Source organism: Cornus florida, unplaced genomic scaffold, assembly GCF_030987335.1.
Source record: "Cornus florida cultivar Cherokee Brave unplaced genomic scaffold, ASM3098733v1 CherokeeBrave_3.0.0_Hap2_Chr07, whole genome shotgun sequence".
NCBI classification, from domain to species: Eukaryota; Viridiplantae; Streptophyta; class Magnoliopsida; order Cornales; family Cornaceae; genus Cornus; species Cornus florida.
Genome location: NW_026775577.1, coordinates 15,876,941 through 15,904,238, shown reverse-complemented (window position 1 = coordinate 15,904,238; position 27,298 = coordinate 15,876,941). Strand labels below are relative to the sequence as shown.

The window sequence follows — 27,298 nt, the reverse complement described above, 5'->3', positions numbered from 1 at the left end:
AGTCTAATCAATAATATATAGAAGGGTAGTTTAATAATTTACTGTAGTAATTGGAGGGTATTTCAGTAATTTTGGCAGCTCCGTTAGTGTATTTGACGGTCCGTCACACATAAGGGAGGTCCGTGTAGGATATTTTCAAAATTAGGAAAAGTCCAAGTAATTTTCCAAACCTGATGGGAGGTCCCTGTAATTATAGCAAACAATATAGGAGGTTTGTATAAATTATCCTTTATTTTTTATATATTTCAACACTGGACACATATAGTTCATTTGTCTCACATGAACAGAATCATTATCAAGAAAAATTTATGAGAATAGCTCCACAAGAAATTTGAATTCCTAAAATGTGCTCATTGGTTTCTCTCCATTCGTTAGATATATTCAATTAAAATGTAGAGCTTTTGAATGTCCATTTCATTCAAATTATTCATCCTCAATAATTACTGAATTCAAAATTAATTATACTGCATACATCTGACCGTTACATTTTTTTATGCAATCCATTAGTGTCAAAAGCAAAATGTAGCATTCGACACTTCAATTAGTGTCGAAAGCATTTTTTTTTCTTCTTAAAATAATATGCATATTTATCGGACTAGGGTTTGATATCTTCATTAACCTTTATTATGCATTTTGACGTACCGAATGGACCCTATGCACATAGCTTCAATTTCACTTGAATTTAAGACTTGTGATATAACTGTTAGGGATTGTAGTTTAGTGGTACTTCTTCACCTTTTAAATTTAAAAATTGACAATTCAAGTTTCGGGACAAAATAAGTGTGTGAATATATTTTTTACCAAGTTTTTTTACGCAAATATAAAAAGGCAATAAGACCTTTTAGGCTATGAGAGTTAGTAAATTAAACGTACCAAAAGTTAGAGTGATCAAACATTTTTTAACTGCTACATTAGCTTATAAGAAAATTTGAACACTTATCCTTTGAAAAAAAAAAAAAAAAAACACAATTTAAAAATACTTCTACTTGCTTTGCTCTAAACATGGAAGACCCTCTTTGGGCTTGGCCAGCTCCAGCCCATTTTTATATTCTCTAATAAATTTGCTTGATCATTTAAAAAATAATAATAATAATAATAATAATAATAATAATAATAATAATTAATTTGAATACTTTAATTTTTTATACATTGATGAATCGAGTTTGATCCGTCGTGTAATTTTTTTGATCGATGGCAAAATTTTAAATGGAGTAAGATTTAATGTAGCAATTTATTTTAGCATTCAAAATGGGCCACAATATGTTTCACTAAACTGTGAAATTGATTTTATCAGTCTTGGACTAAGACTCAATTCACTATTAAGGCCGAGTGGAATAAGTCCAGGGCCGTCCCTGACCAAGGGGACAAAGGCAGTTGCTTAGAGCCTCAAAATTTATAGGCCCATGAATGATGGGCCACCAGAAAAATGGAGAAGAGATGCTGTAAAATTCCTTAACTACTATAAATCCGCATCATACCTAAACAAGCCTTCACGACCGTTGATTAATTTTTAATCCAAAGGCTATCATTCAAAATTTTTTAAAGTGAGTTCGATCCATGTCATACCTAAACAAGCCTCCACAACCGTCGATTAAAATTTATCCAAAGGCCATGAACGATGGGCAACAGAGAAGGAAAATTTTATTTAGGGCAAATCATTTCAGCCTCCCCAATCGCCTCCATCTCTATTCTCCGTCTCAGATCTGAACTTGCCCCCCTCTCTCTATCTGCAACTGCAGACTACAAAATCTACAAGAATAAGTTCAAAACCCATATATTTCAGTTTATCTATCTGTCTGCAAGAATCAAAAGTTCAGAATCTATTACCTATATCAAAACCCATATCTTTCAGTTTCCATCGCCCGCTGCCCCAGTTCGGGTTCGCCGTTTGCAATCATCAGCCGCTGGCCCGCTGTCTCTCAACTCTCAAGCTTGCCCCCCTCTCTCTCTGCAACTGCTAACTTGTATGTATGGGTTTTGTTTTAATTTTTTTTCTTTTCTAAGTCGACTAATCAAGGTCTGTAATTCTTGTTTTGCAAACTAAATCCTATTTGATGAATTTTTTTATATAATATATATTTTTTTACACTATAAAGTAACAAAATTTGCATTGCATTTTGAGGGTTTTTTTTTCCTGTTGTTGTTGTCAATTCTGTCTACAAGAAAATTTGAATCTCGGCATGAAAAAAGAAAAAAAAAAAAGAATCTGAATTGGATTAGAAATCTGCAGAGATTGAATCTGAAACAATTTTCATCAACATGTCAAGCTTTTTGAAGATGGAAATCGTTTCAGAACTATAATAAAAAATAAAAAAAATCACAACAAGAACTTTGACGAGCAAAAGTACTTAATATAGGGTAAAGCTCTAAAGTTACTTCTTGAAAAGTAAAATACTTACAAAAAGCATGCTTTTGAGTGAATTGCATAGTGTTTGAAGGGGCTTGCCATGAAATACTGAGTGGTGAATTGTTCAGAAATAAATTGGTAATTTTTTTTTTTTTTATTAATTACCCAAATAGGATTTTATATGCCTTAATCAGTCAATTGTCTAACGAAACAATGTTAGTTAACTAAAATTGAATTAAACAACAGTTAATTTTGGTTGATATATTTTGATTTAGCCCACCCCATTGAGAAATCCAGTGTAATGCCCGAAGGATATAATATTCAATCTTTCTGCCATATTTTTATTTTCAAATTTTGGTTTTTGATTTTCTTTTGTTATTAGAATGCAGAATATCAGGATATTGATTTGTTAATTTTGAAGATTATTTCTAAACTGATGCATTGTACTTTGTTATTGGATTAATTTAACATAAGAGCTGAGTATAATATGTGCTAATCACATCTCTTTCTACGGAGAGGTGTCCAACATTTTGACTGAAAGCATAGTTGGGTTGGGTTGATACATGATACAAATAGTACTTAGAGGTGGTGTTTTAATTGTTATGAGTGAGAATGTGAAACATTTTCCTCACAACTTGAGTGTTTTCTAATTTTTAGGGTTAGCATGGGGCCTTAACATTTAGGAAGAACAAGGTTCAAGAAACATGCCTCCTCAGTCATCAGGTAACAAATTCTTACTTTTTCTAAAATTTTAATTTGCATTTTTAGCTATTAGTTACGTTTATTTATTCATGTTTTACATACTGATTTTTGTTTTTGTTTTTGTTTCTACATACATATATATAATATTGATATGATGTGATGCTCTAACAATTTATTAATGGGAATTAAAGACTTGGAAGTTTAGTTTTCAATATCAGAATATATATTTTATAAGTTTATTAACATTGTACTACTTTTCCTCTTTTGTCCTAATAATATAGGTGTCTTTTCTGAAAGAAGAGAGTTGAAGGGAATAGGTGGAATAGGGAAAAAGGTATGTTTTTTTTTTGCCTAGCTAATTGAATCATATAAATCCCCTTATCGTTGTAGCAGTGATGTTGGTTTTAAAATGACCAATTATGATAGGAAGTCTCTTTTCAGTTTATCTTAATCAAATGTATATCCATGCAAGAGGATTACGTGATTCTATATGACAATTTTAGATGAAGATGTTAATGTCAACGTTATGAGGATGTTGATGTAAATGTTGACTCTAGTGATAACGACTGATGAAGGAAATTTAGAGTTGAAGACATGCTATTGAGCGTAGTGTCTAATTCTTTTAGTTACAAGAATTTTGGTCACTTCACACACGATTTTTTAGTTCCTGGGTGTGTAATATGAGTCATCTACTTGGGCTCTCTTCTTTTTCATCTCTTTAAACCTTAATTTTATCTGTGAAAAAGAAAAAGAAGACTCTATGCAATTCTAATTTAACTTTATCAGTTTGAGTATTGACAGAGCTTCTGAAATGTTGAAACTGAAATAGCAAAGAAGAGAGAGTCCACCAATAAGAATTACCCAACTTAGGACAAAATAAGCTTTCTGAGCGTCTTGACTAATATTGGCATGGGAGACTTCTATAGATATGGACTTGTAGAGAGAAAAATATATGGTTGGGGGCACAAAAGTGTACGACAACTGTGAACCAACGATAGGGTTGTGAGCTTTTGGCTTGTTTCATGCATTGGATCTAGGAAGTGTGCAACAATGAAATGGAAAGTTCTGATGCACTCAAAGTTACAGACAGAGACAATAATTAATATTATATAGTTATAACTTGTTTTACTAATCTAATATGATATTACGTGTATCATATATATATATATATATATATGTTTGTAACTTTATACTTACGTATATTTTGATTTAGCCCACCCCATTGAGAAATCCTGGATCCGCCCTTGGATACAGAGGTAGAAATGCAAGTTTCTTTAATCTTATATATATCATATATGCGTGTACATAGCATAGTATTGTCAATTGACAACTTATGGAGATGCATGAATTCATATACCGATTTGTTTCATTATCGAGAATCTTCTTTTTTTGGTTTTCTAGTTGTTTATGTTATTAGCATATCTGAATTGTCTTTAAATAGATAAGTTGAATGCATATCTGACTTGTGTTTAATGCATTCCTCAGTAATTACTTGATTCAAAATCAATTCTACTGAATTCCGTTACATTTTTGAAGATTCCACTAGTCTCAAATGCAAAATGTAGCATTCAACACTTCAATTAGTGATGCATATTTACCGGAATAGGGTCCCACATGCTCTCTCTATAGAACCTTGATCCACATGCTCTCAATAACCCTAGTTAAGTTCAATATAACTAGGGTTAAATTGATATGTAAATAACAGACTCTCAGCTTGGAACGTTGGCGCCATTGTTGAGAAACAGAATCAAGCTCTAATCAAATCAAGGGTTCTCTCTATAGAACTCTCTAGAATTACCATTATCCGCATGCTCTCAATAACCCTAGTTAAGTTATATTTGACGAGGGTTAAATAGATTTATAAATAACCGACTCTCAGCTCCTTAACCTCCCAGTGGCGCCATTTTTGACAATAATCAAGCTCCGTAAGCTCTCCAAACTCTCTCTCCCTCTCATGGTGAGTGCTTCTGTTTACAGGTATTTTGGTTTATATATATGGTATTTTCAGAGTTTATTAGGTCTATTCTCATCCTCAAATTCAAATGTTCTCCATATTTTTCTCAGATTCGAATTATCTTAGGTTTTCTAATGAAAATTTTCTCAGATTCGAATTTTCTCCTTGTTTATAATTTCTGAATGTTTGTTTTTAGCTGTGTTTTTGTTATTAGCATCTCTTGAATTGTCTTTAAATAGATAATGAAACATTGATGGATATTTTTGTAGTCGTAAATACAGTTTGAGAAATAAATAATGTACGTTCCTTGTCCAAATCAAGCATACATAGCATATATATATATATACATATATATATATATTTTCAGTACTTGTCCATATCTCTGAATTGTCCTTGATTTACCGAGTTTTGTTATAGGATTTGGTTTCCCCTAATGGTGTTTATATTCCTTATTCTGTCCTGTCCTTGTGGTGTTAGGCTCATTAATTATAAATACAGGTTTAGGACCATTTTTTCTAATCAAATTAGAATTTCTGAATATTAGCATCTCTGAATTCTCCAGTTGATGGATATTTGAAACTCAAGGATGGCATATCTGAATTATACCAATTTGTTTCATATGCATCTCTGAATTGTCCTTGATTTACCAAGTTGATGGAAGTTTCCTTATGTTGATAGGTTTTGTTATAGGATTTGGTTTCCCCTAATGGTGTTTATATTCCTTATTCAGTCCTGTCCTGTCCTTGTGGTGTTAGGCTTATTAATTATAAATACAGGTTTAGGACCATTTTTTATAATCAAATTAGAATTTCTGAATATTAGCATCTCTGAATTTTCCAGTTGATGGATATTTGAAACTCCTGGTGTTTTAAAATATACTTTGACATTTGACAATAAAATCATCTAGCAGTGCTTGTGAATTCTTTTTGGTTTTCTAAATGGTTGCTTTTGTAGTTGATGTTATTAGCATATGTGAATTGTACAAGTTGACTTGTGCTTAATGCATCAACTCTTTTTGTTTAAACAGAAAAAAAAAAAAAAATGGTGGTGAAATGCGCAGTATGTCGACACAAGGGGAAGCAATGCATGGCTGGATCCTCTATATACGAACAATTCTTGTGTGAAACCACTCACGCACAATGTTGTCAAAAATGTCTTCACTGTCGACGTCTTCTCAAGGTGGCTTACCAATGCCGAAATTCCTCCCCGCAGGGATGCCTTGACTCGACAGGCAAGCGAAGTCATCCGGGATTCGGTCAATGCTTGGACAAGCATTGATCGGAATAGAGCTGCAGTTGCAATTCGAGCAACACGAATCCAAGTGCTTGAAGCTATGGTGGAGGAGCGGGATAGAATGTTGGAAGGAGCTTGAAGCTCAATGATTCGGAAGGACAAGGCAATGGCAGCTGTACAAATTGCGATGAAACATAAATTTGCAGAACGTGAAGCAAGTGAGGTTGCAAGGGCTGGAGAAGCCAGCTGGAACATTTGCTACTGAAGCTGCAGCAGTCGCAGTTAACACAGGCTGGAGCTGGAGCTGGAGCTGGAGCTGGAGATGGAGATGGAGCTGGAGATGGAGCTAATCTGTTTTGCAGTCGAAGATATAGTTGTCAAAAAAAATAGGTGGAACACAGGCTGGAGATGGAGCTGGAGCTAATGAGTAGCCTTATGTTTTTGTTTGTTTAGTAAAGCTAGGTATTCCTGTTCTGTTTTGCAGTCTTAGAGAGAAGATATAGTTGTCAAAAAAAATAGGTTGTAAAAAAAAAAGAGAAATTCAATCATTGATATGAGTTTTATTGTTCTTATTCTTTTTATCCCCTTCAGGGTTCCTTTTTTTTCTTCTTGCCTTTATGATTTTGAGGTTTCAACAATTCAAGTGTGTTGATGACCTCTTTCCCCCCAAAAAATAACCGTAAAAGGAAAAAGAACATACAAGTTGAATCAAGTTTCACAGCTTTAATATAGGAGTGTTAAAAACTCTAGTTTCCAATCACAGTAAACATAACACCAACTATATATCTCAGCTAACGGATACAATTTTTCGGTTTAAAGTCGTCAAACAGAGATTAAACTAAAGTAGGCCATGCATCAAAGACTTCTTTTAAAAACATTTCACTTTTGCCTTTGCCTCTCAGACCGTCTCATCAATCTTCTCAGCCTCGGCCTTGATTGAAGTCGGCTCATTTCTCTGCTAAAAGGACTTTCTCCTTTAAAGTTAGACTCTTCTGCTGTAAAGCTAGAATCTCCTCCGGTGAAGCTAGAAACTCCATGTTAAAGCTTTTTAACTTTTCCTCTTTTCTCTCAATGACTTTAATTCGTCTTCTTTACGCCTCCTCCAGGCTGAAATACCATTGAACTGATGCATGGCCTAAAAAATTTCATCCAGCCTCTGATGCAACCATCTAACCTCCAGCTTTACAGTTTCCATATCACAAACATGGATTTGAGCTCTACAGGTGTGATATGTATGAATTCTGTTATCCTGTAATTTCCGGATGATCTCACAGATTATCCCCAGGAGAGATGAATGGGATTTCATACCCACAAGAGAGCAATCCTTAGCAATGTCTCCATGTCTAAAAAATATAGTGTTAAGGAGAGATGCCCATTCTGGCTTCACTCTGTATCCATTAACCGTGACCAAAGCAGAATCAAGAGAAGTTCCAACCTCATGGAGATCAAAAGATTTGTCATCCAACATTTCAGCCGTTTCCGTCAGGTCAAGACTAAAAGTTTGGCCTAGATGCTCTTCCCTTTGATTACAATTACTGGCACTCCCTTCTGGTCTGCTCTCAACTATATTTGAGGCTTCATTAGACTCCCTTACTGGCCTATGGTTGTCAGACACAGCCTCATTGGATGCACAGAGAGCAGCAGCTGGTTGGGCCTGAGCTTCAGGGAAAATCATTTTGGAATATAAACTTTCCAATTCCGCTTCATCATTGCTATGTGATTTTGATACAGAATTGAAGTTTTCTGATTTTTTTCCCCTTCTTTGCCAACCTTGGGGTGCCAATATAATTGGTAATTGCCTATGAGAGGAATGAAAAGCAAACTTAAATTAAGAAAAACAAATAGATTCCTACTGTGGAATGTCAATGTGTGGGCTAGTAACCACTAAGAATTTATATCTTGAATGGAATTGAAATCATGTCAAACACAATTGGAAGATATGTCAAAAGGAAGGGCAGTGCTCTTCTTTATACCTGATTCTGAATGGGGCTTCGCTTTGGATATCTTGAGGTAGAAACCTGAACAAGAATCACCTTTGCATTTTTGAGTTAGTTATCGAGATAGCGGATAGTTTAAAGAGTCCTACTCAAATGATACCAATTCATAAGCTATTATTCGACATCAAATGTATAACTACAAAAGCTTCTATACAACAATGAAGAATTTTAGACTTGTTGAAATTTCATAACCCATTAACAAATAATCAGTATGTAATATCTAAAGAGTCCAGTTATATACGTATGGTTGTAAAGAGCAACAGACATTCACATTTGATGAACCGAAAAAAGTGAATTCCCAATTAACCATGTAGTTCAACAGTTACAAACAATGAGTTGAGCTTCCTGAAAGTAAATGAGTTCCTTCCAATGGTAGTGATTATGGTTCAGCACAATTAGGGTGATTTATACATGTACTCTGGCACATATACAAACACAGAAGACTTAAAATGCTTGGCCTTGGCAATAAATGTCTAATTATATTATTGAACCTAGGAAATTCAGTTTAGTAAGATGATCAAGGATGCGAGCATAGGAAAATTAGAAAATAAACATTAATACTCCACTTTGGTGAATAGAAAATCCTCAGATTTTCCTCTCCGTGCAGGACAACAAAACAAGCAAATTTTTATTTTTATTTTTATTTTTATTTTTTTTATGACATTTCCATTTTTTTTCTCACATTCCTTGAGAATGATAGAAAGGGGATTTCACTTTAATCTAGGAATGCCACTTCATATCAAAGCAAGAGATGGATATAGAGTGTGGGAAAGGTTGGGGATGCCCAGGTTAATGGTTTTGTAAAAGAGCATGGTGAAGAGGAAGGGTCAATCTATTATGCATGTGTTTTTTCATTACCAACAAAACCTGCTGTCCACAATCACCATAACCACCACAACAAACTCCACCGTGAACCATCAACTACATCACTATTGACCCAAATCCTTGCTCACCAAATGACTCAGCAACCAGCATACACAACCATTTACCCTCCACCCCACCCATCACCAATTTTTTTTTTTTGATAAGTCACCCATCACCACTTTTAATTCAAATCGACTGCCACCAGCAAAACCACCATTGTCCACCACTCAACAAATATCACCACCATTCAACCTTATCTCCATTTAACCACCAACACGACCACCGTCAACTTTCCAACTTTTTTACATCTAGATTAATTCTTACCCCACCACTCACACCCTCAACCACCAATATCACCACCAACAAACTCTACTAATATGTCCAAACCACCACCCAAAAAAAACAAAAAAACTTTCATCTCCATCACCAGTTTTCTTCTTCTTCATGACTATAGATAAAAAAATATAGCACTAAAAAATTGACATGCTTCCTGATGTTGCAAAGTTGATTCCTTGACAATCAAATTCCATGGTATTCATTTTGTTCCCAAAGTCTCCAATTTCCTTTATAGCAATATTAATAGCATGAGTAGCAGCAAAAGGTCAAATCAGTTTTCTTTGTGAATCACGCAGTTCTGACGGCCAACATTTGAATTTTGAGTCCTGCACACTCCTGAACTGATTGATTCTTGCACAACCCATTCACAGCACCAAAAGATCCAAAATAGACACTGCAGTATAATTAAGACTTCCTTTGTTTTCTCATTGTGTTTGCAAAGCATGTTTACTAACCAGGTGCATTCCTGGAGCCTGAGGAAGCTATTAGCCATGACCGTCATGCAGTTGGAGCAGCAAAGCTATCCCAACTATTTGGGATCAGCCATTCTGTTCTATCTACGAACATTACTTAAAGCACTTCCTATCACATCTTTACTTGCTAAATCCATCCATGTTAAATTTATTCTACCACTTCCCTTCAAATTACTCTTAATATAGGCAATGTCACTCTTCCTCAGTAGTGCAATAATGGTCTTCATTGCTCATGACAAAGAAAAACTATGTTAACGCTACTGAAGGAGCAGAAAGAGACTATAAAAGAAGATTGTGACATTTAGGGTCTCTTTTTTGTGAGGCAAAGAATTGCCACTACCAGTCGACTTTTGCATAAAACCTCTTCTACCATCAGTGGATCTTTTGGGGGACAAAAGGTTTGTTTAATTGACTTCAAAAGGAACTAAATATTTTATTAGAAAACTAGTTTTCCTGTGGATAAGTATAGCCTTCTGTTTCAGTTCATTCAACAAACTCTCTCATTGTGTCACTGATAAAATAGTGAATTAGGTAGTCCACCAATGGTGGGTTGTGGGTAAGGTCCCAACCTTAAATGGCCATCAATGGTTGCCACCTAATTATTTATTTAGATATTCAATATGAGAGAAGAAGCTTCTGCTTGCTACCATTGAAGACCATTTTTAATAACTTTCAGTAATATGATGGAAATTACATAATTATTTAAACGTTGTTTTATAAAATAAATTTTATATTAAAATAAATAGATATTTACATCTATATTTTAGTTCTAAGGTTCAAACTCTTGCACGATTATATTTGACACTTGGCTCTCCCACCAACCAAGCTCGATGCTCTAAAGTGCTCCCACAGTCCATCAGATGCAAATATTAGACCGATAAAGTGGTTGGAGTTCACTGACAGAAATTGATGGTTCAGAACTCAATAACGGCCTTCTAAAAGGTTCACAAAGGCGAAACTTAGCATACAAAGGCTCCCTGTTAAATTCAGCCTTTTTTTAATAATACATCACCAATAGATCTAGAAACCTGCAAGACCATTAATCCCAAAGAGAAGATACAATTAATATGCCGTGATAAATCATGTCACAAAGTTTAGAAACACATGACCAACTAAATTCTATGAATTGACATTCCTCATCAAGGATATATATATATATTTATATATATATAAAAACATACCAACATGTATATAAATTATTCTTATTGGCCATGCAATATCAAATCAGGTAATGGCAATCAGAGAAACTAAAACTAATCCAAAAAATTTATTCACATTTGGATTAATTGATCTATCCTTGAATATCACAAATTGTAGAGCCAGCATGACAAGAAGATTTTTCTTGGGTAACACAAGAAGGACGTGGCAATATATAAATCGAGATTCCATTTTGAAAAATAGCATGTGACATGAAAAAGATCAAATTTTGTAAGCTTTGCCAATAGAAAATGAAAGGACTCTAAGGCACAAAGACGGTTACTTTTTATATTTCTGGGTAAACCAGGACCATGGGGCACAGTATCTAAAACTTGGGAAGTGGAATTATATACAGACCGCACCCATCATGGAAGCGAGGTTCAGATTCTTATAGAAGTTGATGCATCATAATTCTGTCATATTTTACTCAGCAAAAAATGTAGAAATAATACACCTCAAATATTGTACAATAACCTGGAGAGAATCTTTGAACTAAATACAACATATATTCAAACTTCTCAAGGATGTTATTAAGTTGAAGAAGTAGCATCAGAATGAGGTTGAGAAAAAAGAAAAAAAAAAATTACGTGTTTGAGTTTAGAGAATTAAATATATATTTTTACCAAAGGTGCCAAAAAGGAGGCACAGCTCATATCCACACGTGATGTGAACACAAAGAATTTTTTCTATGAGAAAATAATTCAACAAAAATCTGGAAGACTCAATGGATAAGTACTCCACCCTCCTCGTTACCCAGCTTTAAATATAACAAGACTAGAATATACTAAAGAAGTGTGGGATAGAATAGATAGATAGGTACATAGGAGGAGCAACTCATGAAGATAAAAGGAAGGCACAATAATGATAAGTTGATATGTTACCTTCACCTCTTCTTCATAGATCTTCTTCTCCCAAGCCTCAATGAATGACTCCCTAATTCCAATCCTCTATATTCATCGTAAGAGAAAGATTGCTTTCGAATTCTGTCCACGTTGAAGAACTTTTGGAGCTGGATGCTTGCATGACGAAGATTACAATGGAGTGAACGGACCTCCTCCATGTGACCCCGATTGAATGAGTTTATTTAAGCTCTCTGTTACTAAATGGATCGAGTGCATAATGAATAAATTAATAAGATTGATGTTTCCTTAGCCAGAATGACTGCTGCATTCACTGTCCTAGCTCTATCCCACACATTTGGGGCTGCCAATAAGGTTGAATATATATCATCTACTAAACAAATTGCCAGTTATTATATAACAATAACATGTCATATGTGCAACATAGTTAGTTAATTGCAGACAAGGAGGAGGACTCTCAACTATTTGCAAAACAATTGATATATAGTTAACTTTAGACAAGCACACTGATCAATACATTAGATAAGTTGGAGACTATTACTATTGAAAATCAAGAGGAATCTACAAGAAAAATGAATATCTTTAATTTGGCTTTTGGAGAAAATTAGGTCGAAATGAATATATTTATGAAAGAAAAAAAAAAAAAAAATTAGGTCGAAATGAACTTGGAAACCTCCACTTGCTGCATAAGAATATCGATCTCTATGCCTTGTAGCTAACCTTTTTTTGGATTCTACTTTCTAGGAATTGCAATGGACACATACCCGGCCAATCAATCCCATTTTGTTAGCACATAGCATGACCCCATTGTTTTCTTGATTCTCTTTCTATAGAAACAAACAAATATAGAAATTGAATCCAAGAATCACACATTCAGGGGATAGTATGAAATCAAAAGTGAAATAAAAAACAAAAAGATATAGGTACTCAAATTGGATCAGTAATTGATTTCTAGGTTTCGTCCTAAACCTAATACCTAAATCAATAATAGTACAAACTAAACTCAAAGGTAGGGCATTTGCCCTTTTTATAGGAACTTTTAATATATTACTGATACCTCTTTTGTGGAGGCTTTATTTTTATTATTTTGGTTGGTATTTTATGTCACTTATGTGGTGCTTCCATGCATTTTATTTGGGTTTAAATTTTTGTTGGCTCATCAATAAGAAAAGTTCATTTGGGTTAAAATGCCATTTGTAACACAAATGAAGCTGTGCTAATTCGGCAGAACCCAAGAATAGGTAAAAAATGAGATAGTTGGGGCAATTATGGGAATTTAGCTCACCTTATTAATTTATCTTAACTGATGATTAAACTTTTTGAAGCTGTTAGCTGTTTTCAATGTTTCTGAGTAGTCCAATTGTAAAAAGAAAACATAATGCAAGCACAAGCAAAGACATGGCTGGATCAAATTACTAATCCCTGGACTTCAATGTTTAATATGCAACATAATTTTACAACGAAATACTTCTGTTTTCGATCTTATGAGCATTAAGATGTGATGAAAATTCCTTCCTCACTATTAAATGGAACTTAGGGCTCTCCCATATCTTAATGGTTGATCAAAAAAGGGGTAAATTATGCAACATATATAATTTGTAGTTTATGATTCGGTCTGACCTTGGTTATAAATTTTCGGAACGTACAGTAATGTTAGGTTCTGTTTGAGTGTGGAGTCCTTCAGAACTAGACTGTTAGGTTCGTTACAAATTCATAATTTATTTCTCATGCATAATGAAGTACTCACAAGAACACACCTACCTCGATCTCTCTCTCCGTCAGCCACCGTCGATCACTGTTCAGCCACCATTGATCGACCCACACTACATCTCTATCTCTCTCATCCACAGAATATATATAAATCAGATCTACAGAAACCATGGCATCCTTTTGGTCATTATGTACCTGTTGGAATTTCTAATATTATATGAGGAGAAGAAATTTAGAGAAAGTTTTATAGATGCACCTGTTTTTGCATAGGGTTTGTGCTTCTGTCCATCACGTTGGAGAGTTACAATGCCTTGTTCTTGCATATGGTTTTTGGAATGAGTACTATTATTTAACCCGGACTTAAAAAACCTAGTTATAACCGAGTCTATACTTACACGTATGCAAGTATCACAGTTCTCAAGTTTTTGATTTTTCTAGTGTCACATCTTGTGAAGGTATCGGCTGGGGGTTTAAAAAATTACTTTGGTTACAAACACGATGGTCCTTTCGTTAATCCAATAATCGGTGATCTAACAAGATCTGTCAAAAAAAACTCTCTAACAATACTCAAACACACATTTAATTTTTATCAAATTCGTCTTATGTTCGTACCATTCCAAAGACACACATTCAATTTTCATCTTTTATTCATAAAATACCAAATACACACAGATTCATTTATCATAAAATCTCAAATAGACACTCTCTCTTTTTCCAAAACCGCAACGTGGTACTCACTCGTAACCACATAACAGGACAAGAACATTCTTGTTAAAAAGAGCCCTATTTTTTTTTTTTTTTTTGGCCCTTTTTTACTTTGTGTGTTGAGAAATGTATGATGTAATTATGGAGTCCTAATCACCATCCTCTCCCAGAAACAAATTTGTTGTCCCATAAAGTAGGTCTCTCCCTATATTGAATCAGTGTGTATTGAATTTGTCCCATAAGCAAATTTGGTGATGAGTGATGAACGAATAAGAAGTAAAAAAAAAAATTTTTTTGAACGAATAGGTGTTGCCGGTGGTAGAGTAATAATGCTATGGTAATTTTTTTAAGGAGGTGAGCCACCAGTGATGGAGGAATTGTGAAACTCTATTTTTTTTTCTTTATATATTAATACGTGTTTTGGTGAGCAATAACATACAGTCATATATCTAATCAGTTTTTTTTATCGGTACAGGCAAGTTGTAAAAAATATTATTTTTCTTTTAGAATTTGTTCTTTCCATTTATTTATTTTTATTTTTAAAGGTTGCTTTCTTTGTCGTTTCCTTGGGGTACGTAGTTGGAACATCATCATATGCTCTCTATTACGAGTAACTTCAGTTAATTACACTGACATTTTTTTTTGGCCAAATATAACAGTGAAATATCTTTCAAAAATAACTACGGAGTATCACTTATATTATAAATGTTTGGTCCTTTTTTTACTCACACACCAAAAATTACCTTTCAGATGTGTCAAATCACTTTTACATATAAAAAGACATTATTACCTCCTTTGACTTTGGTTTAACCGGGTTAAGTGTTGTTAGATAATAAAAATACAGTAACATTTCTACCCTTCATTGTTCCATGTGTGATGCTGCTTCACATCATCCACATTTCAGATTTTTGCAACTACATGTTTCATCATAATACATAATATATTTAATTTAGGAAACTTTTTCTAATATTATACATATATATAATACATAAATTTTATATATAATTTATTTAATTTTTAAATATATTTAATATTCACATGCGTTTTTATTTAATGTTAATATTATTATTTATGTAAATGAATAAATTTGAATTTAAATCTATAATTAAATTTAAAAACATGAAGTTGAATATTATAATTTTTTGGGTAAAATGCAAAAAAAACTCCCCTGAATTATTGGGGTTTTGCAACTAACCTCCTTGAATTACAAGAAACCTCCTTGAACTATAATTTTGTTGCAAAAAAACCCCTAAACTATTGATTTGTTGCATTCCGGTGGGTGACTTGATCGGAAATATTAAAAGACAAATTTATCCTTACTTAAAACTACGTGGTTTTGTTACCCTCCTACCCAAACGCATCATAACATACCCAAACACCTCCATTGCTTTCAGACCTCAAACAGAGCAAATCGGCCTTCAAATAGAGCAAATCGGCGGCGCTGATGATGGTGACAAAGTGGCAAAGAACGCTACGACGCTTGAACTTCAGGACTGGGGTTGTGACACGATCAAGGTTCTTAGAGACGTCGGCCACATCAATGGAAACACCTCTGTTTTCAAAAGCTCCAAAATCAATCACTTCGTTTTCAGAAGCCCCAAAATTAGTAACTCCTCAGTTCTTCATCTTCTATTCACCCCACGGCCCCTAAATCGACTAATTGCAAAATCCCTAATGAGACAAACCCAATCAGAGCATTATCAAGCAAATCATCCTCGTCGTTGCCGGGATCTCGCTGCCGTCGTCTCTTACGCCTGCCCTGCCACCGTCTCTTACGCCGACGTACTCGTCGGTGTTGGTATAATATATATATATATATATATATATATATATATATATATACATATATATATATATATGTCTGTGTGTATGTCCAATTCCTCTTCAATCAAGCACGTTACACCGGCGGCGGCACCGGAGGATATATGAGTGTGTTTGTGTGTGTATATTATATATGTGAGGTGGCGGTAATGGTAGTGGTGGAAGTAGGGTGGTGGTAGTGGTTGGTGATAGTGGGTGATGGTGGGTGGTGTCCCTCTTTCAACTCAATTCCTTTTTCTTTCCTTCATTGTCAAATCAGAGAGATTGGGGAAGGGGTAAAAAACGAAAACCCAGAACAAAACAAATCAATTCAATTCAGTTATGTGCAAGGCTGAAGACGGTGACGTGATGGCTCGACAGTGGATGACGGCGACGGCGACGAGCTCGGCTGGATTGAATTGGCTGTGGATGATGGATTGAATCGGCCGTAGAAGAATTGTGGCGGTGAGCTCGCTAGCTGAAGTCGCGACAGCGGTGGTGGTCGGCTGTGATGAGGAACTGCGGCTCAGATGGTGGAGAGCTCGGCTGTGGCCGACGAGCAAGGGGGCTTTAGATAGCGGCCGACGAGCAAGAGAAGCTCGGCTGCCGCAGCGGTGGACAGCCCCATCAGGTCCGGTGTCTAGTTCAGACCCTATACCTTCGGCGTACTCAATTCCAGGTCCGGCCAATCTTCATTCTATCAAAACAGTTTGGTGAGCTTCATTCCAATTATCACCGACCGAACCATTGATATCGACCACCGTCGAGGTTCAAAGACCAAACCAAAAGCTACGGCAGCTCTGGCCACAGTTTACATCATCCATAACCTCCGGCGAGCTTCCCCATATTTCATAACTGAGTATTTTAGTCTGGTGAAGATGCTACATCAATCAACTATTCCGGCGACAGCTCAAATCAACAAGAGCCAAAACCGAAAGTATAAGGGTGTGTTTGGGGTTTATAAAAAGGGGTATGGATTTAATAGTTATGAGGGGCATTAGTGTCTTTTCGTGGTCATGAGGGCATTATGGTCATTAAAAATATAATATGTGTCATGTGACCATCACGTGATCACTTTAATGGCAAGATTCGGCAAGATCCGACCAGAACAGTGACAGATGGAGTGATCTGCAACTTTTTTGCATAGTTCAGGGGGTTTCTTGCATTTTTGGAAGTTCAAGGGGTTAGTTGCAAATTTTCCCATAGTTCAGGGGTTTTTTTTACACTTTACCCTTTTAAAAAATTCTTAACATATATATTTCAATAAACATATATATATATATATATATATATATATATATATATATATTTAAAAAATAAAATAAAATTTATTTAATGTTAATGTTATCTGATGCTATTCATGTTTGAATACCACATTATCAACATAGAATAAAAAAACTCATTTGAAAATATTCATTTTATATGGCATGAATAGAACAAAGTAAAGCAAATTAAATTATATTTACCAAAAAAAGAGTAAACTAAATTATTAAATTAGTAATGTATTATATATCCAAGCCCATGATCATGAATGATATCAATTTCATCAATTAATTAAGGAACTATGTAAATATGATGATATATAGATACCCGGTGTATTAGCTGTCTGTTTGTTTGTTTGTTTATTTATTTATTTATTTTCTTTCGGTTAGAAACCCATTTTATGAGGAAGTGAAGGCATCAAAAGAAGAAGATGGACCATGAGCGGTAAGAATTTTTCTTGAAAATATGTATCATTTATTCGTGAATGAGCCTACCATGAATCTATTACATTTGTAAATGTATATAAATGAAACTTCTTTTTTTTAATAAGAGAGAGAGACACGGAAAAAGTGGTAAAGAGAAATGGAAATGGAAATGGAAATGGAAAAGGCAAGGCATTTAGCAGCCCCTTGAGCAGATTGTTAAGAGACAGAAAGAGAGGGTCAGTGTAGTTGGTAGGAGCAATAATGAGGGGTAAATTGGTTATTTAAGTTATATGATATTTTGGAATAAATGAAATTAAAAAAATAAGGGTAAAGTTGTCTTTTTGTAAATTTTTAACGGTTCCACTGATGAAAAAGTAATATTTGGACATAAGTGATATTTATTTTTGAAACATATTTTAGTATAATATTTGGCCGATAGGTCTCTGTAATTAACCCTCAAAGTATTTATATTTGAAAAGGAGAAAGACAAAAAGGAAGATAAAATTTTCAGTAAAATTAAAAATAAAATATATCTTAACATTATACATTGAAGTTGAAGTGAAAAATTGTAAATGAAGCATACTTCATGCAATGCTCCTTGAAGTTTAGCATCAGGACTAGAAGCAGGAATTTAATAATGGAAAATGGTATAATTGACAATCGCCTTCTTCTTCTTTTTTCTCTTTTTTTTTTTTTTAAACCGACTATAGAGATTAATGATTCAGATAAGTAGCTAAAAAATATAACGAAAAAAATTGATGCATCACTCACTTATTTCTTTTTAAGTGCATAAAAAGGGACAAGTTCTTCAAGAAAGTGTATCTTGCATCTTGTCGTGGTAATAATTGTTGTCAACTCTGTCATAAATGATTATGAGAAAACTATAATTAAGTAAAATTGACAAGAGCTTGGTGTGGGAGATTAAAAAAGAGTACTAGGTGGATGATTTGAGTTGCGTTCCCTAGGTTTGTGGTGTAGAAGATAGGGTGGGTGAGTGTCACTGAGAGTGATTTTGGTTTACAATTGGCACCTAAAATGAGCTTGGGCATAAATGACTTTTCCTACTCAAAGATATTTGCAATATAAATATATTATTATAATATAAGGGCATAATAGACTTTTCATGTTATCCCTTAATGTCTTTACCTCCTTGAAGGATTTAGGAGAGATGTTTGTAATAAAACATCAAACACTCTGCCCGAATGAGATTTGCACAAACTTTAAGAGAGGTAAGTGTAATTTACTTAAATTTTTTTTGTTTATTCTTGTGAAGTAACTTAAAGTATTTAAATTTGAAAATGATATAGAAAAAAGATAAAATTTCCAATTTTTAGAAAAAAATTTCCAATTTTTCAAAAAAAAAAGAAGATAAAATTTCCAAATATTCAGAAAATAATTAATATGAGATATATTAACATTGAAGTTGAAGTTGAAGTTGAAGTAAAAAAATATTTTATAATACTAGAAATCAAATATGTAACAAATCCAAGAATCTGGTAAAAAAAACAAAAAACAAAAGTCCAAGAGCCATATAAAAAAAAAATATTAAAAAAAATGCAATGAATCTTTTCGTGAATAGTTAGTAATACTTGTAGCAATCTATAATATATACTAATTACTCCTCTGTTCCTTAAAAAGTGTTCATCTTCTTCTTTTTTTTTTTCTTTTTTTTTTTATTGTCCTGATATCTAATCAAAATTCAATGAACTTTATTTTTAATTTACCCCCTTGTCTTGAAATAAGTGTCTTACTCAAACAATGACAAGACAAAATTTTAAAAAGGCATATTAGGAAATTTATTTCATACCAATATAAAAATAAAAAATAAAAAGAAGGGTGAACTGCATTAAACCCTCTTTTTATTTTTTTTGCCAAAAACTTCCCTCAACTATTCGAGCGGGGTGATTTAACTGACAGCAATTAGCTACTCCATTATCACTCTTAGCCTCAACTATTCGAGTTGGCCGATTTAACTGACAGCAGTTAGCTAAAAGGGGGCTATTTCGTCATTGAGTTTTCTCATATATTTTTGAGATAAAAATGCCCTTGTGCCTATTTTAATATACCTCACATATATAACTACTCCATTATCACTCTTAACCGTACATCCTTCACCATTGCAGCAACATGTACTCTTCTTTTTACCCAACTTCTTTTATTTACCTATCATATATATATTATATATATACCATTATAATATTATATATAATACGTATCATAATATAATGGTATATATAATATGTACAATTAAATACTATTTATACTATATTTGCATTTCCATCCAGCATTCAGACTTATATAAATCTAGCTTTTTCCTTAAAATTTATTTATTTATTATTTTTTTTTTTTTTGAGAATTATATTGTGCATTCATTTCTTTGGTTTTGTTTTTTTTATTAATTTTCATTTTATACAGATTTGTTAAATAGAGTCATTTTCTACCGCTACGAGAAATAATGCATAATTTTTTTTTCCTTTTTTATTATTTATGCCTACATGTTTTTCTTCTCTCTCTCTCTCTTTTTCTTATATTTCAAAATAATTTTTTCTATAAAAAATATATTCTTTCCATGTGATTAATGTAAACTTGACGATTATCATGACAATATTCTGAAATTGTTTAACCCATATTGTTACAAACAAAATATAAGATTTTTAATTAAATAAAAGATTGCTTTCAAAACCTTATTTTATATCTCCTTGACAGTCCAGTAAAATGTTAACATATTAAAAAAAAAAAAGTAGAAGTGTTAATTTATATTAACGATGTCGTTTAGCTTATTTAATAAAAAATAATAATAAGACGTACCCACAAAATATATTTTCAAATAGACCGAATGAATATTTAAGTCAATTTCTATTTCAATTCCTTTTCAGCTAATATTTGATAAGTCACCCCCTTAAATAGTTGAGGGGTTTTTTTTGGCAAAAAAAAATTAAAAAATGGGTTTAGTAAAAAATACAAATAGAAAAAAGGGGGTTTAATGTAGTTAACCTAATAAAAAAAACATAAAAAGTTACACTCTTAATAAGTTATATTTCCCAAAAAGATAATTTTTTTTTTGGAAGAGAGAGAGAGTATATAATAATAATACAAGTTTATTCTAAACTTGCTTGGGTTAGTCCCATCCATGTCTCACCCTTACCTCCAATGTTATACAATAGTGGGGACCACACATTTTCTCCATTCAACTGTTTGTTAACGATAGGATGTGATATTTATTTATTTTTCTTGAATCAATTCTTTTATAGAATTGAAGAAAAAAGATACAAGATGTGGCGTGGAGAGGGCTGTGCAATTCCTAAGCCCGAGAAATTTGAATGCACAAGCGAGGGAAGCTAGAAGGATAAAGGACAAGGATGTGCTAGTTAAAAGGCTCATTCATTCCCTTTTCACTGTCAAACAAGGGCGGAGCCAGTATTGCAAAGTAAAGGAAGCTAAAAATAAAAAAATTTGAAGATAAACACAATCAAAGTTATGAAATTAGAAAATTTTCTTGTAGAATTGAGATATGATAAGGGCATATTGTGTTCAATATGGTCTTAGTTCCATATCCAAGTAACTAGATTATGAAATTGATCATTTTTTGCTTAAGATCCGATCCGAGGGGACTTAGAAACTTAATTTATTAAGTTTAGATCTCAACTTAAAATCAGGTATAAAAACATGTTTGTTATCCACCATCAAAGTACCCATTGGAATTCGTTTTCCTGGTAAAAATAAAATAAAAGATTATCCAATTGAATCTTGAACATCCATTTAACTATTAATTGATAAAGGTACGTAGATTTTGAAATAAGACTGCCCATGTTCAAGGAAATATGAGTTTATGTCCTAATTTGAATGAAAAGTTGGATGTTTCCTCATTTTCTAATAGTTGTAAATAATTGTGCTTTCTAATTAACATAATTTATGCTCTTACTTAAGGGGGAAAAAAAAAAAAAAAATCAAAGACATACACAGACAGTTCGAAAAAAAATGATAGTAGCCGCATATAGCCCAGATAAACATATGAACAATTGGGTTAATAAGAAGATGAAGAGTAGTACTACAAATTGATTACATATATATGAGTAGTAGTACTATTTAAAAAAAAAAAAAAAAATTAAACCTGGGCTATAGCTTAGGTTAGCCCATTAATAGTTCATCTCTTGCTGCCAAAGATGTTTATTGTTGTTATTATTATTTTTCTCTTGAGTTGATTAATGCAAGCAGCAGCGAAGGCATGGCTTGATCAAAATATTAATAGCTGGACTTCAATGTCAAGGAATTTCATGTTTTTATAGGGGAACTGAGGGGTCCTTGAATTGGGGCCCTCTCTTCTATGTAAGCCTGACCGATCGGTTTGTGGTTTTTGGATCGATATGGCCTTGGTTCTAAATTTTTGGAACTAAGTCCGGCAATGGCCACTGTTGATCACTCTATGGATCACTGTTCAGCCACCTCACCTACACTACGTCTTAGTTAGCGATTACCTAATCATTTTACCACTTTTTTTTTGGGGTCCTAAACCATGCATCTTGGACCATGCCAAATGACCGTTATGCCTTTATGGACTCTAAAATCATTACGATGACGTGAAATGACTATAGTGTCCTTACGTGTCATCAGATTAGCATAAAGACCCAGTTAGCGATTCAGATTCTCTAAATTTGGGTCGTTACATAGTGTTTTCATAACTAAAATTCAATTAATATAAATAATTAAATATTAAATCACCTATTTTTATCTTTATTTTACACAAACAAGGTATAACATTAAAATATTAAAATATATATTTTCTTGTATTTCAAGTTCCTAGGGTTGTTCGGATTAGTAAAATCTTTGCCCAAATCCCATCCAAAATAAATTCTGATTTTAAAATTTTAACTCAATTCCAATCACAATCCTATGATCTCAATATCTTGCGCACACATTTAAAATTTTCGAGCAAGAATCGGATGGCTCGGGTTAGTCCCACTCCCACCTCCAATGTTGTACAACGGTGGGGACCACACACTCTCTCCATTTGACTGCTGGTTGAAGAAGAATATATATATATATATATATATATATATATATATATATATATAACAATAGATTTAAAGGGGAAATGGGATTGGAATAAGAAATGGGTCGATTGAGAAAATATTAGATGTTCTAGAGTCTTATGAAAGTAGCGGTTTTAATATATAAAAGTAACGGTTCCAGGCAATTAATATACATAAAAGTACGTGTATATATATATATACACGTACTTTTATGTATATTAATTGCATATATATATATACGTACTTTTATGTATATTAATTGCCTGGAACCGTTACTTTTATATATTAAAACCGCTACTTTCATAAGACTCTAGAACATCTAATATTTTCTCAATCGACCCATATCTTATTCCAATCCCATTTCCCCTTTAAATCTATTGTGTTATATCCTCCTAGTCGTGGTCTAGTCCAAAAACCCTAACTACAACAGTTGAATGGTCGGTTTGATTTTTCTAGCTAGCTAGCTAGTTGCGTTTTTTATTGCAGGATTTGCAGCCGCGTGTGAATTTGTACATGTGTAAGGATCGTGGTGGTGGTTAGATGATGAGGAAAGCTGATAATCTGATGGAGTTTTTTTTGGGGTTTGTGAATGAATTGACTTTCTTGCCCTTTAAACTTTCTTAGGTTTTTCGGTGCCGGCTGCGCTAACTTGATGACTACCCGACTTTAAAATGACAATGAGGGGGGCACCAAAGACCGAATCAAATGGAATTCTAAAAAGGAAGGATAATGACTTCCTCAAGAAGTTTGAAGGAAATGGGGAAGCTAAAGACTCTCCTCCCACCCTCTTTCATTTTTATTTTTTTATTTTTATTTTTATTTTTTTTACAGAACACTTCATAATTCCATCTATTTTGAATAACGTATTTGTCGGTAATTCATTAAAATTTTCTTACTTTTTAAAGTAAAAGATTGAGAATTCAAGTCTTTGTAGAGGGCAAAAAGTGTACGTATATATGTTAATACAATTGTGTGACATGTGTATGTATAATATAATTGTGTGACATGTGTATGTAGAATACGTGTATTTGAGAAACAAATAAATTAAATAATGAATGTTGCATACAGTATTGTGGAGGGAAAAAAACTCCCTCCAATAAAAAACGCACACGTCACCACTACCCATATCTACAGGCCAAGGACATATAAGGCCCATCATGCTCAAGCCCAAGTTGAGGGTATTTACAGCCCAAGACCATTCCATCAAGGCCGACTCAAGAAGCCATCAGCCCAGCTTGTCGTCAGCCCAGATATGAGTATTTAACATCCGGCCTGTTACCCAAGCTCAGCCGGATCAAACTATATTCAGCCCAAGAATGCACAAATCCTACCATTTGAAGAATTTACCTAGAAGGAAAATTCAGATAGGAAGTTCTGTACAAGGCAAGTTCTATGTATGGAAAATTCAACAATGGAAAGAACTCTATTAGAAAAGTATGGTTACATAGAAAGAATTGGAGGGCAAGCAACGCGAGTCCTACCATAATTTTGCAATCTTTTGTATATAAATAGAGGCTAAGACCTCCAATAAAGGATCAAGCAATTCCACACTTCTCTACACATTGTTCTTATTTATTTTTATTGTTTTTGAGTGAGTTGTTTTATTTTTCTCAGTCATTATTGGTTGAGCGAAATTTTGCACCTACACTTTGGCGCCGTCTGTGGGAACCGTATAGAAATATACTCCCACTTGTTCTTCAAATTAAATCCTTTAATCGTGTCTGGAATGTCAAATGGAGAGTCAGTAATGAATCAACAGATAGAATTGATGCAAAAGATGCGAGAAGAGTTCTTGCACCAATTTGAGACACTCCGGCAAGCAAACGATACGAGTGTCGCCCAGATAGCTGCGCTTCAGCAGCAGACTTATACGCTGCACACGGCCATGGCCAGGCTAACGCCACAACCACCACCAGGCGATGCTGCGGCACCACCTCCCACCCGGAATTTACCTCCGGTTCACGAGCCTCCAGCCAACGAGACACCACCCAACGGGGCTCGACCTAGTGAGGTTCAGCAAAAGCAAGGGACGAGGTCCGAGGCGGTTGCTTCGGATAATCTCCCGCATCGCACTCAGGACGAACAGGCCGAGTCCAGCCGTAGGCTTACGGTATGGTCCAATGGCGTTCCGGATGGCGCACGTGTACAAGATGCCTTCGACGAAAAGAAGCTCTTGAGAGTCCAGACACCAGCCGAGATGGCTAGAGAGCACAAGAATTCCTTGGTCAAGACCCCCTTTACTGACGAGGTGTACCTTGTGGAGAGGCCGAAGAAGTTCACTATGCCATCCTTCACCCAGTTCGATGGGGCAGGAGACCCCTCTCGGCATCTTGATCATTATGCGCAAAAGATGGCACTGGACGATCATAACGATCCGTGGATGTGTAAGGTTTTTCCTACCAGTTTAACCGGAGCAGCGTTAGAATGGTTCAGGAATAGGCCACACAAGTCTATCCCTGACTATGAGACCTTGTGCACCATGTTCTTAGCCCAGTATTGCGGAAATAAGAAGCAGAAGAAAAGTATCGCCAGCCTTTTCACCATAAGGCAAAGGAAGGGAGAAACTTTGCAAGATTTTTTATCCAGGTTTAACATGGAGGCCTCGGAGATAGCAGATTGCCATCCTGCCACGGCAATCGAAACGTTTAAGTTGGCGATGATCCAGGGAACCAAGTTTCACACATCCTTAGTCAAATATTCCCCCCCCGGATATGCAGACTTTGAACGCTAGGGCACAAATCTACATCCGGTTGGAGGAAAACGTAGCCCACCGTGCACAGCACGCTACCCTCGTCACGGTGGAAAACAAGTCTCGAGAGAAAGCTGCGAGCACAAGGATGCAGAAGGTCCCTCATACCGTCACACAAGTCACCCAAGCGTCTGAGAAAAAGCGAAGGACAGAGGACAGGCTTACCCCTCTCCGTACTACCTTGGCGCGCCTATTCCAAGAGAATAAGACGAGGTTCGCAACTCCTCAGCCCATGAAGCAACCCTTGGAGCAGAGGGACAAAAGCAAACATTGTGCCTACCATAGAGATTATGGGCATACCACCAATGACTGCAGGTCCCTACAGCGACAAGTAGAAAGCATGATAGCGAGAGGAGAATTAGTGGAGTATCTCGCCACAAAGGAGCACGTAAGACCTCGGGAGGTTAACCCTCGACGGGTAGAGAGCGGTCAGGTAAAGGTTATCCATGCCATACACGAAAGGTCAGAGGATGATGAAGAATCTGAAGAGTTGTGCAGATCCAGGCTGCGAGAGGCTCATAAGTTACGCAGGTTGTCTTCGGTAAACACAGTTGCACCAGGCAGCATCAACATTGGATTCGGTAAAAATGACCTTTCTAGAGTCCAGCGCCCGCATGAGGACCCCTTGGTCATCAGCCTCCTGGTAGCGAATTACATGATCAGGAGAGTGCTGGTAGATCCGGGAAGTAGCGCCAACATCATTACAAAAACAGCTTTTGATCAGTTGGGGATTTCACCATCATCCATCAGGCCAACTTCCGGCCCCCTAATGGGATTTGATGGTACTAAGGTGAATCCGCTTGGGGTGGTCGATCTATCCGTTACTGCAGCAAAGAGAACTCTAAAGGAAAACTTCGTCGTGACAGAGATTCATCCATCTTATAACCTCATTATGGGAAGAGGTTAGATCCATCGTATGAATGGAGTCCCTTCTACACTTCATCAGGTAATGAGGTGTTATCCTCAGATGGCAGGGAGGTCATCGACCTCTGGGGAGACCAGGTTGCTGCCAAAGAATGTTACATGCTAACGCTACACGAAGCAAAGAAAGCATCGAAATCACCTCAGTCAGAGGCGAATCCCAAAGACGCAATCAAATAGCAGCTACAGTATCCTCTGCCCAAGTATCTCAAGGCAGAGGAAGAAGCCGAAGTTGAGGCACCTACCGAGTAGTCCCTCGAAGCTGTAGAGGTAGTCCTCGGAGACCCTCAGAAGATCACCTACATTGGCTCATCTTGCACAGCCGAAGAGAAGGAAGCATTGATCAGGGTTATTCGGTGCAATTCGGATGTCTTTGCCTGGGATCACTCAGATATGGTGGGGATCAATCCTACAGTCTCATGCCATAGTCTGAGGGTTAACCCAGAATTCAGGCCAGTCAAACAGAGGCACCGACGGTTCGCACCTGAACGCAATCGCATAATAGCCGAGGAAGTGAATAAACTGTTACAAGCAGGATTCATTCGAGAGGTGCAATACCCACAATGGCTCTCGAATGTAGTAGTCGTTCAAAAGAAGAATGGGAAATGGAGGGTGTGCGTAGATTATACCAACCTTAACAAAGCTTGCCCAAAAGATAGCTTTCCTCTGCCCAAGATTGATCAAATGGTGGATGCTACAACGGGTTATGAAAGGCTCACATTCCTCGATGCA

General features: G+C 35.1%; 1 protein-coding gene and 1 long non-coding RNA gene across 2 annotated transcripts; one reads left to right on the top strand and one right to left on the bottom strand.

The window, feature by feature from the left end:
• The first annotated feature begins 1,643 nt into the window (after positions 1 to 1,643).
• On the top strand, positions 1,644 to 6,808 carry LOC132266560 (uncharacterized). The gene is made up of 4 exons (XR_009468642.1): positions 1,644 to 1,964; positions 3,005 to 3,070; positions 3,331 to 3,383; positions 6,031 to 6,808. It is a non-coding gene; the product is annotated as an uncharacterized LOC132266560 (long non-coding RNA).
• A 108-nt stretch (positions 6,809 to 6,916) lies between these two features.
• LOC132266559 (uncharacterized) lies at positions 6,917 to 8,264 on the bottom strand. Its single transcript, XM_059767464.1, has 2 exons — positions 8,210 to 8,264; positions 6,917 to 8,035 (listed from the first exon to the last, which is right to left on the bottom strand). The coding sequence occupies exon 2, from the start codon at positions 7,909 to 7,911 to the stop codon at positions 7,372 to 7,374; it is 540 nt and encodes a 179-aa protein (XP_059623447.1). The 5' UTR covers positions 7,912 to 8,035; positions 8,210 to 8,264; the 3' UTR covers positions 6,917 to 7,371.
• Positions 8,265 to 27,298: the final 19,034 nt, after the last annotated feature.

Bases quoted from the DNA above. Each gene is read 5' to 3' on its own strand.
- LOC132266559 (XM_059767464.1), bottom strand. From the start codon at position 7,911: ATGATTTTCCCTGAAGCTCAGGCCCAACCAGCTGCTGCTCTCTGTGCA.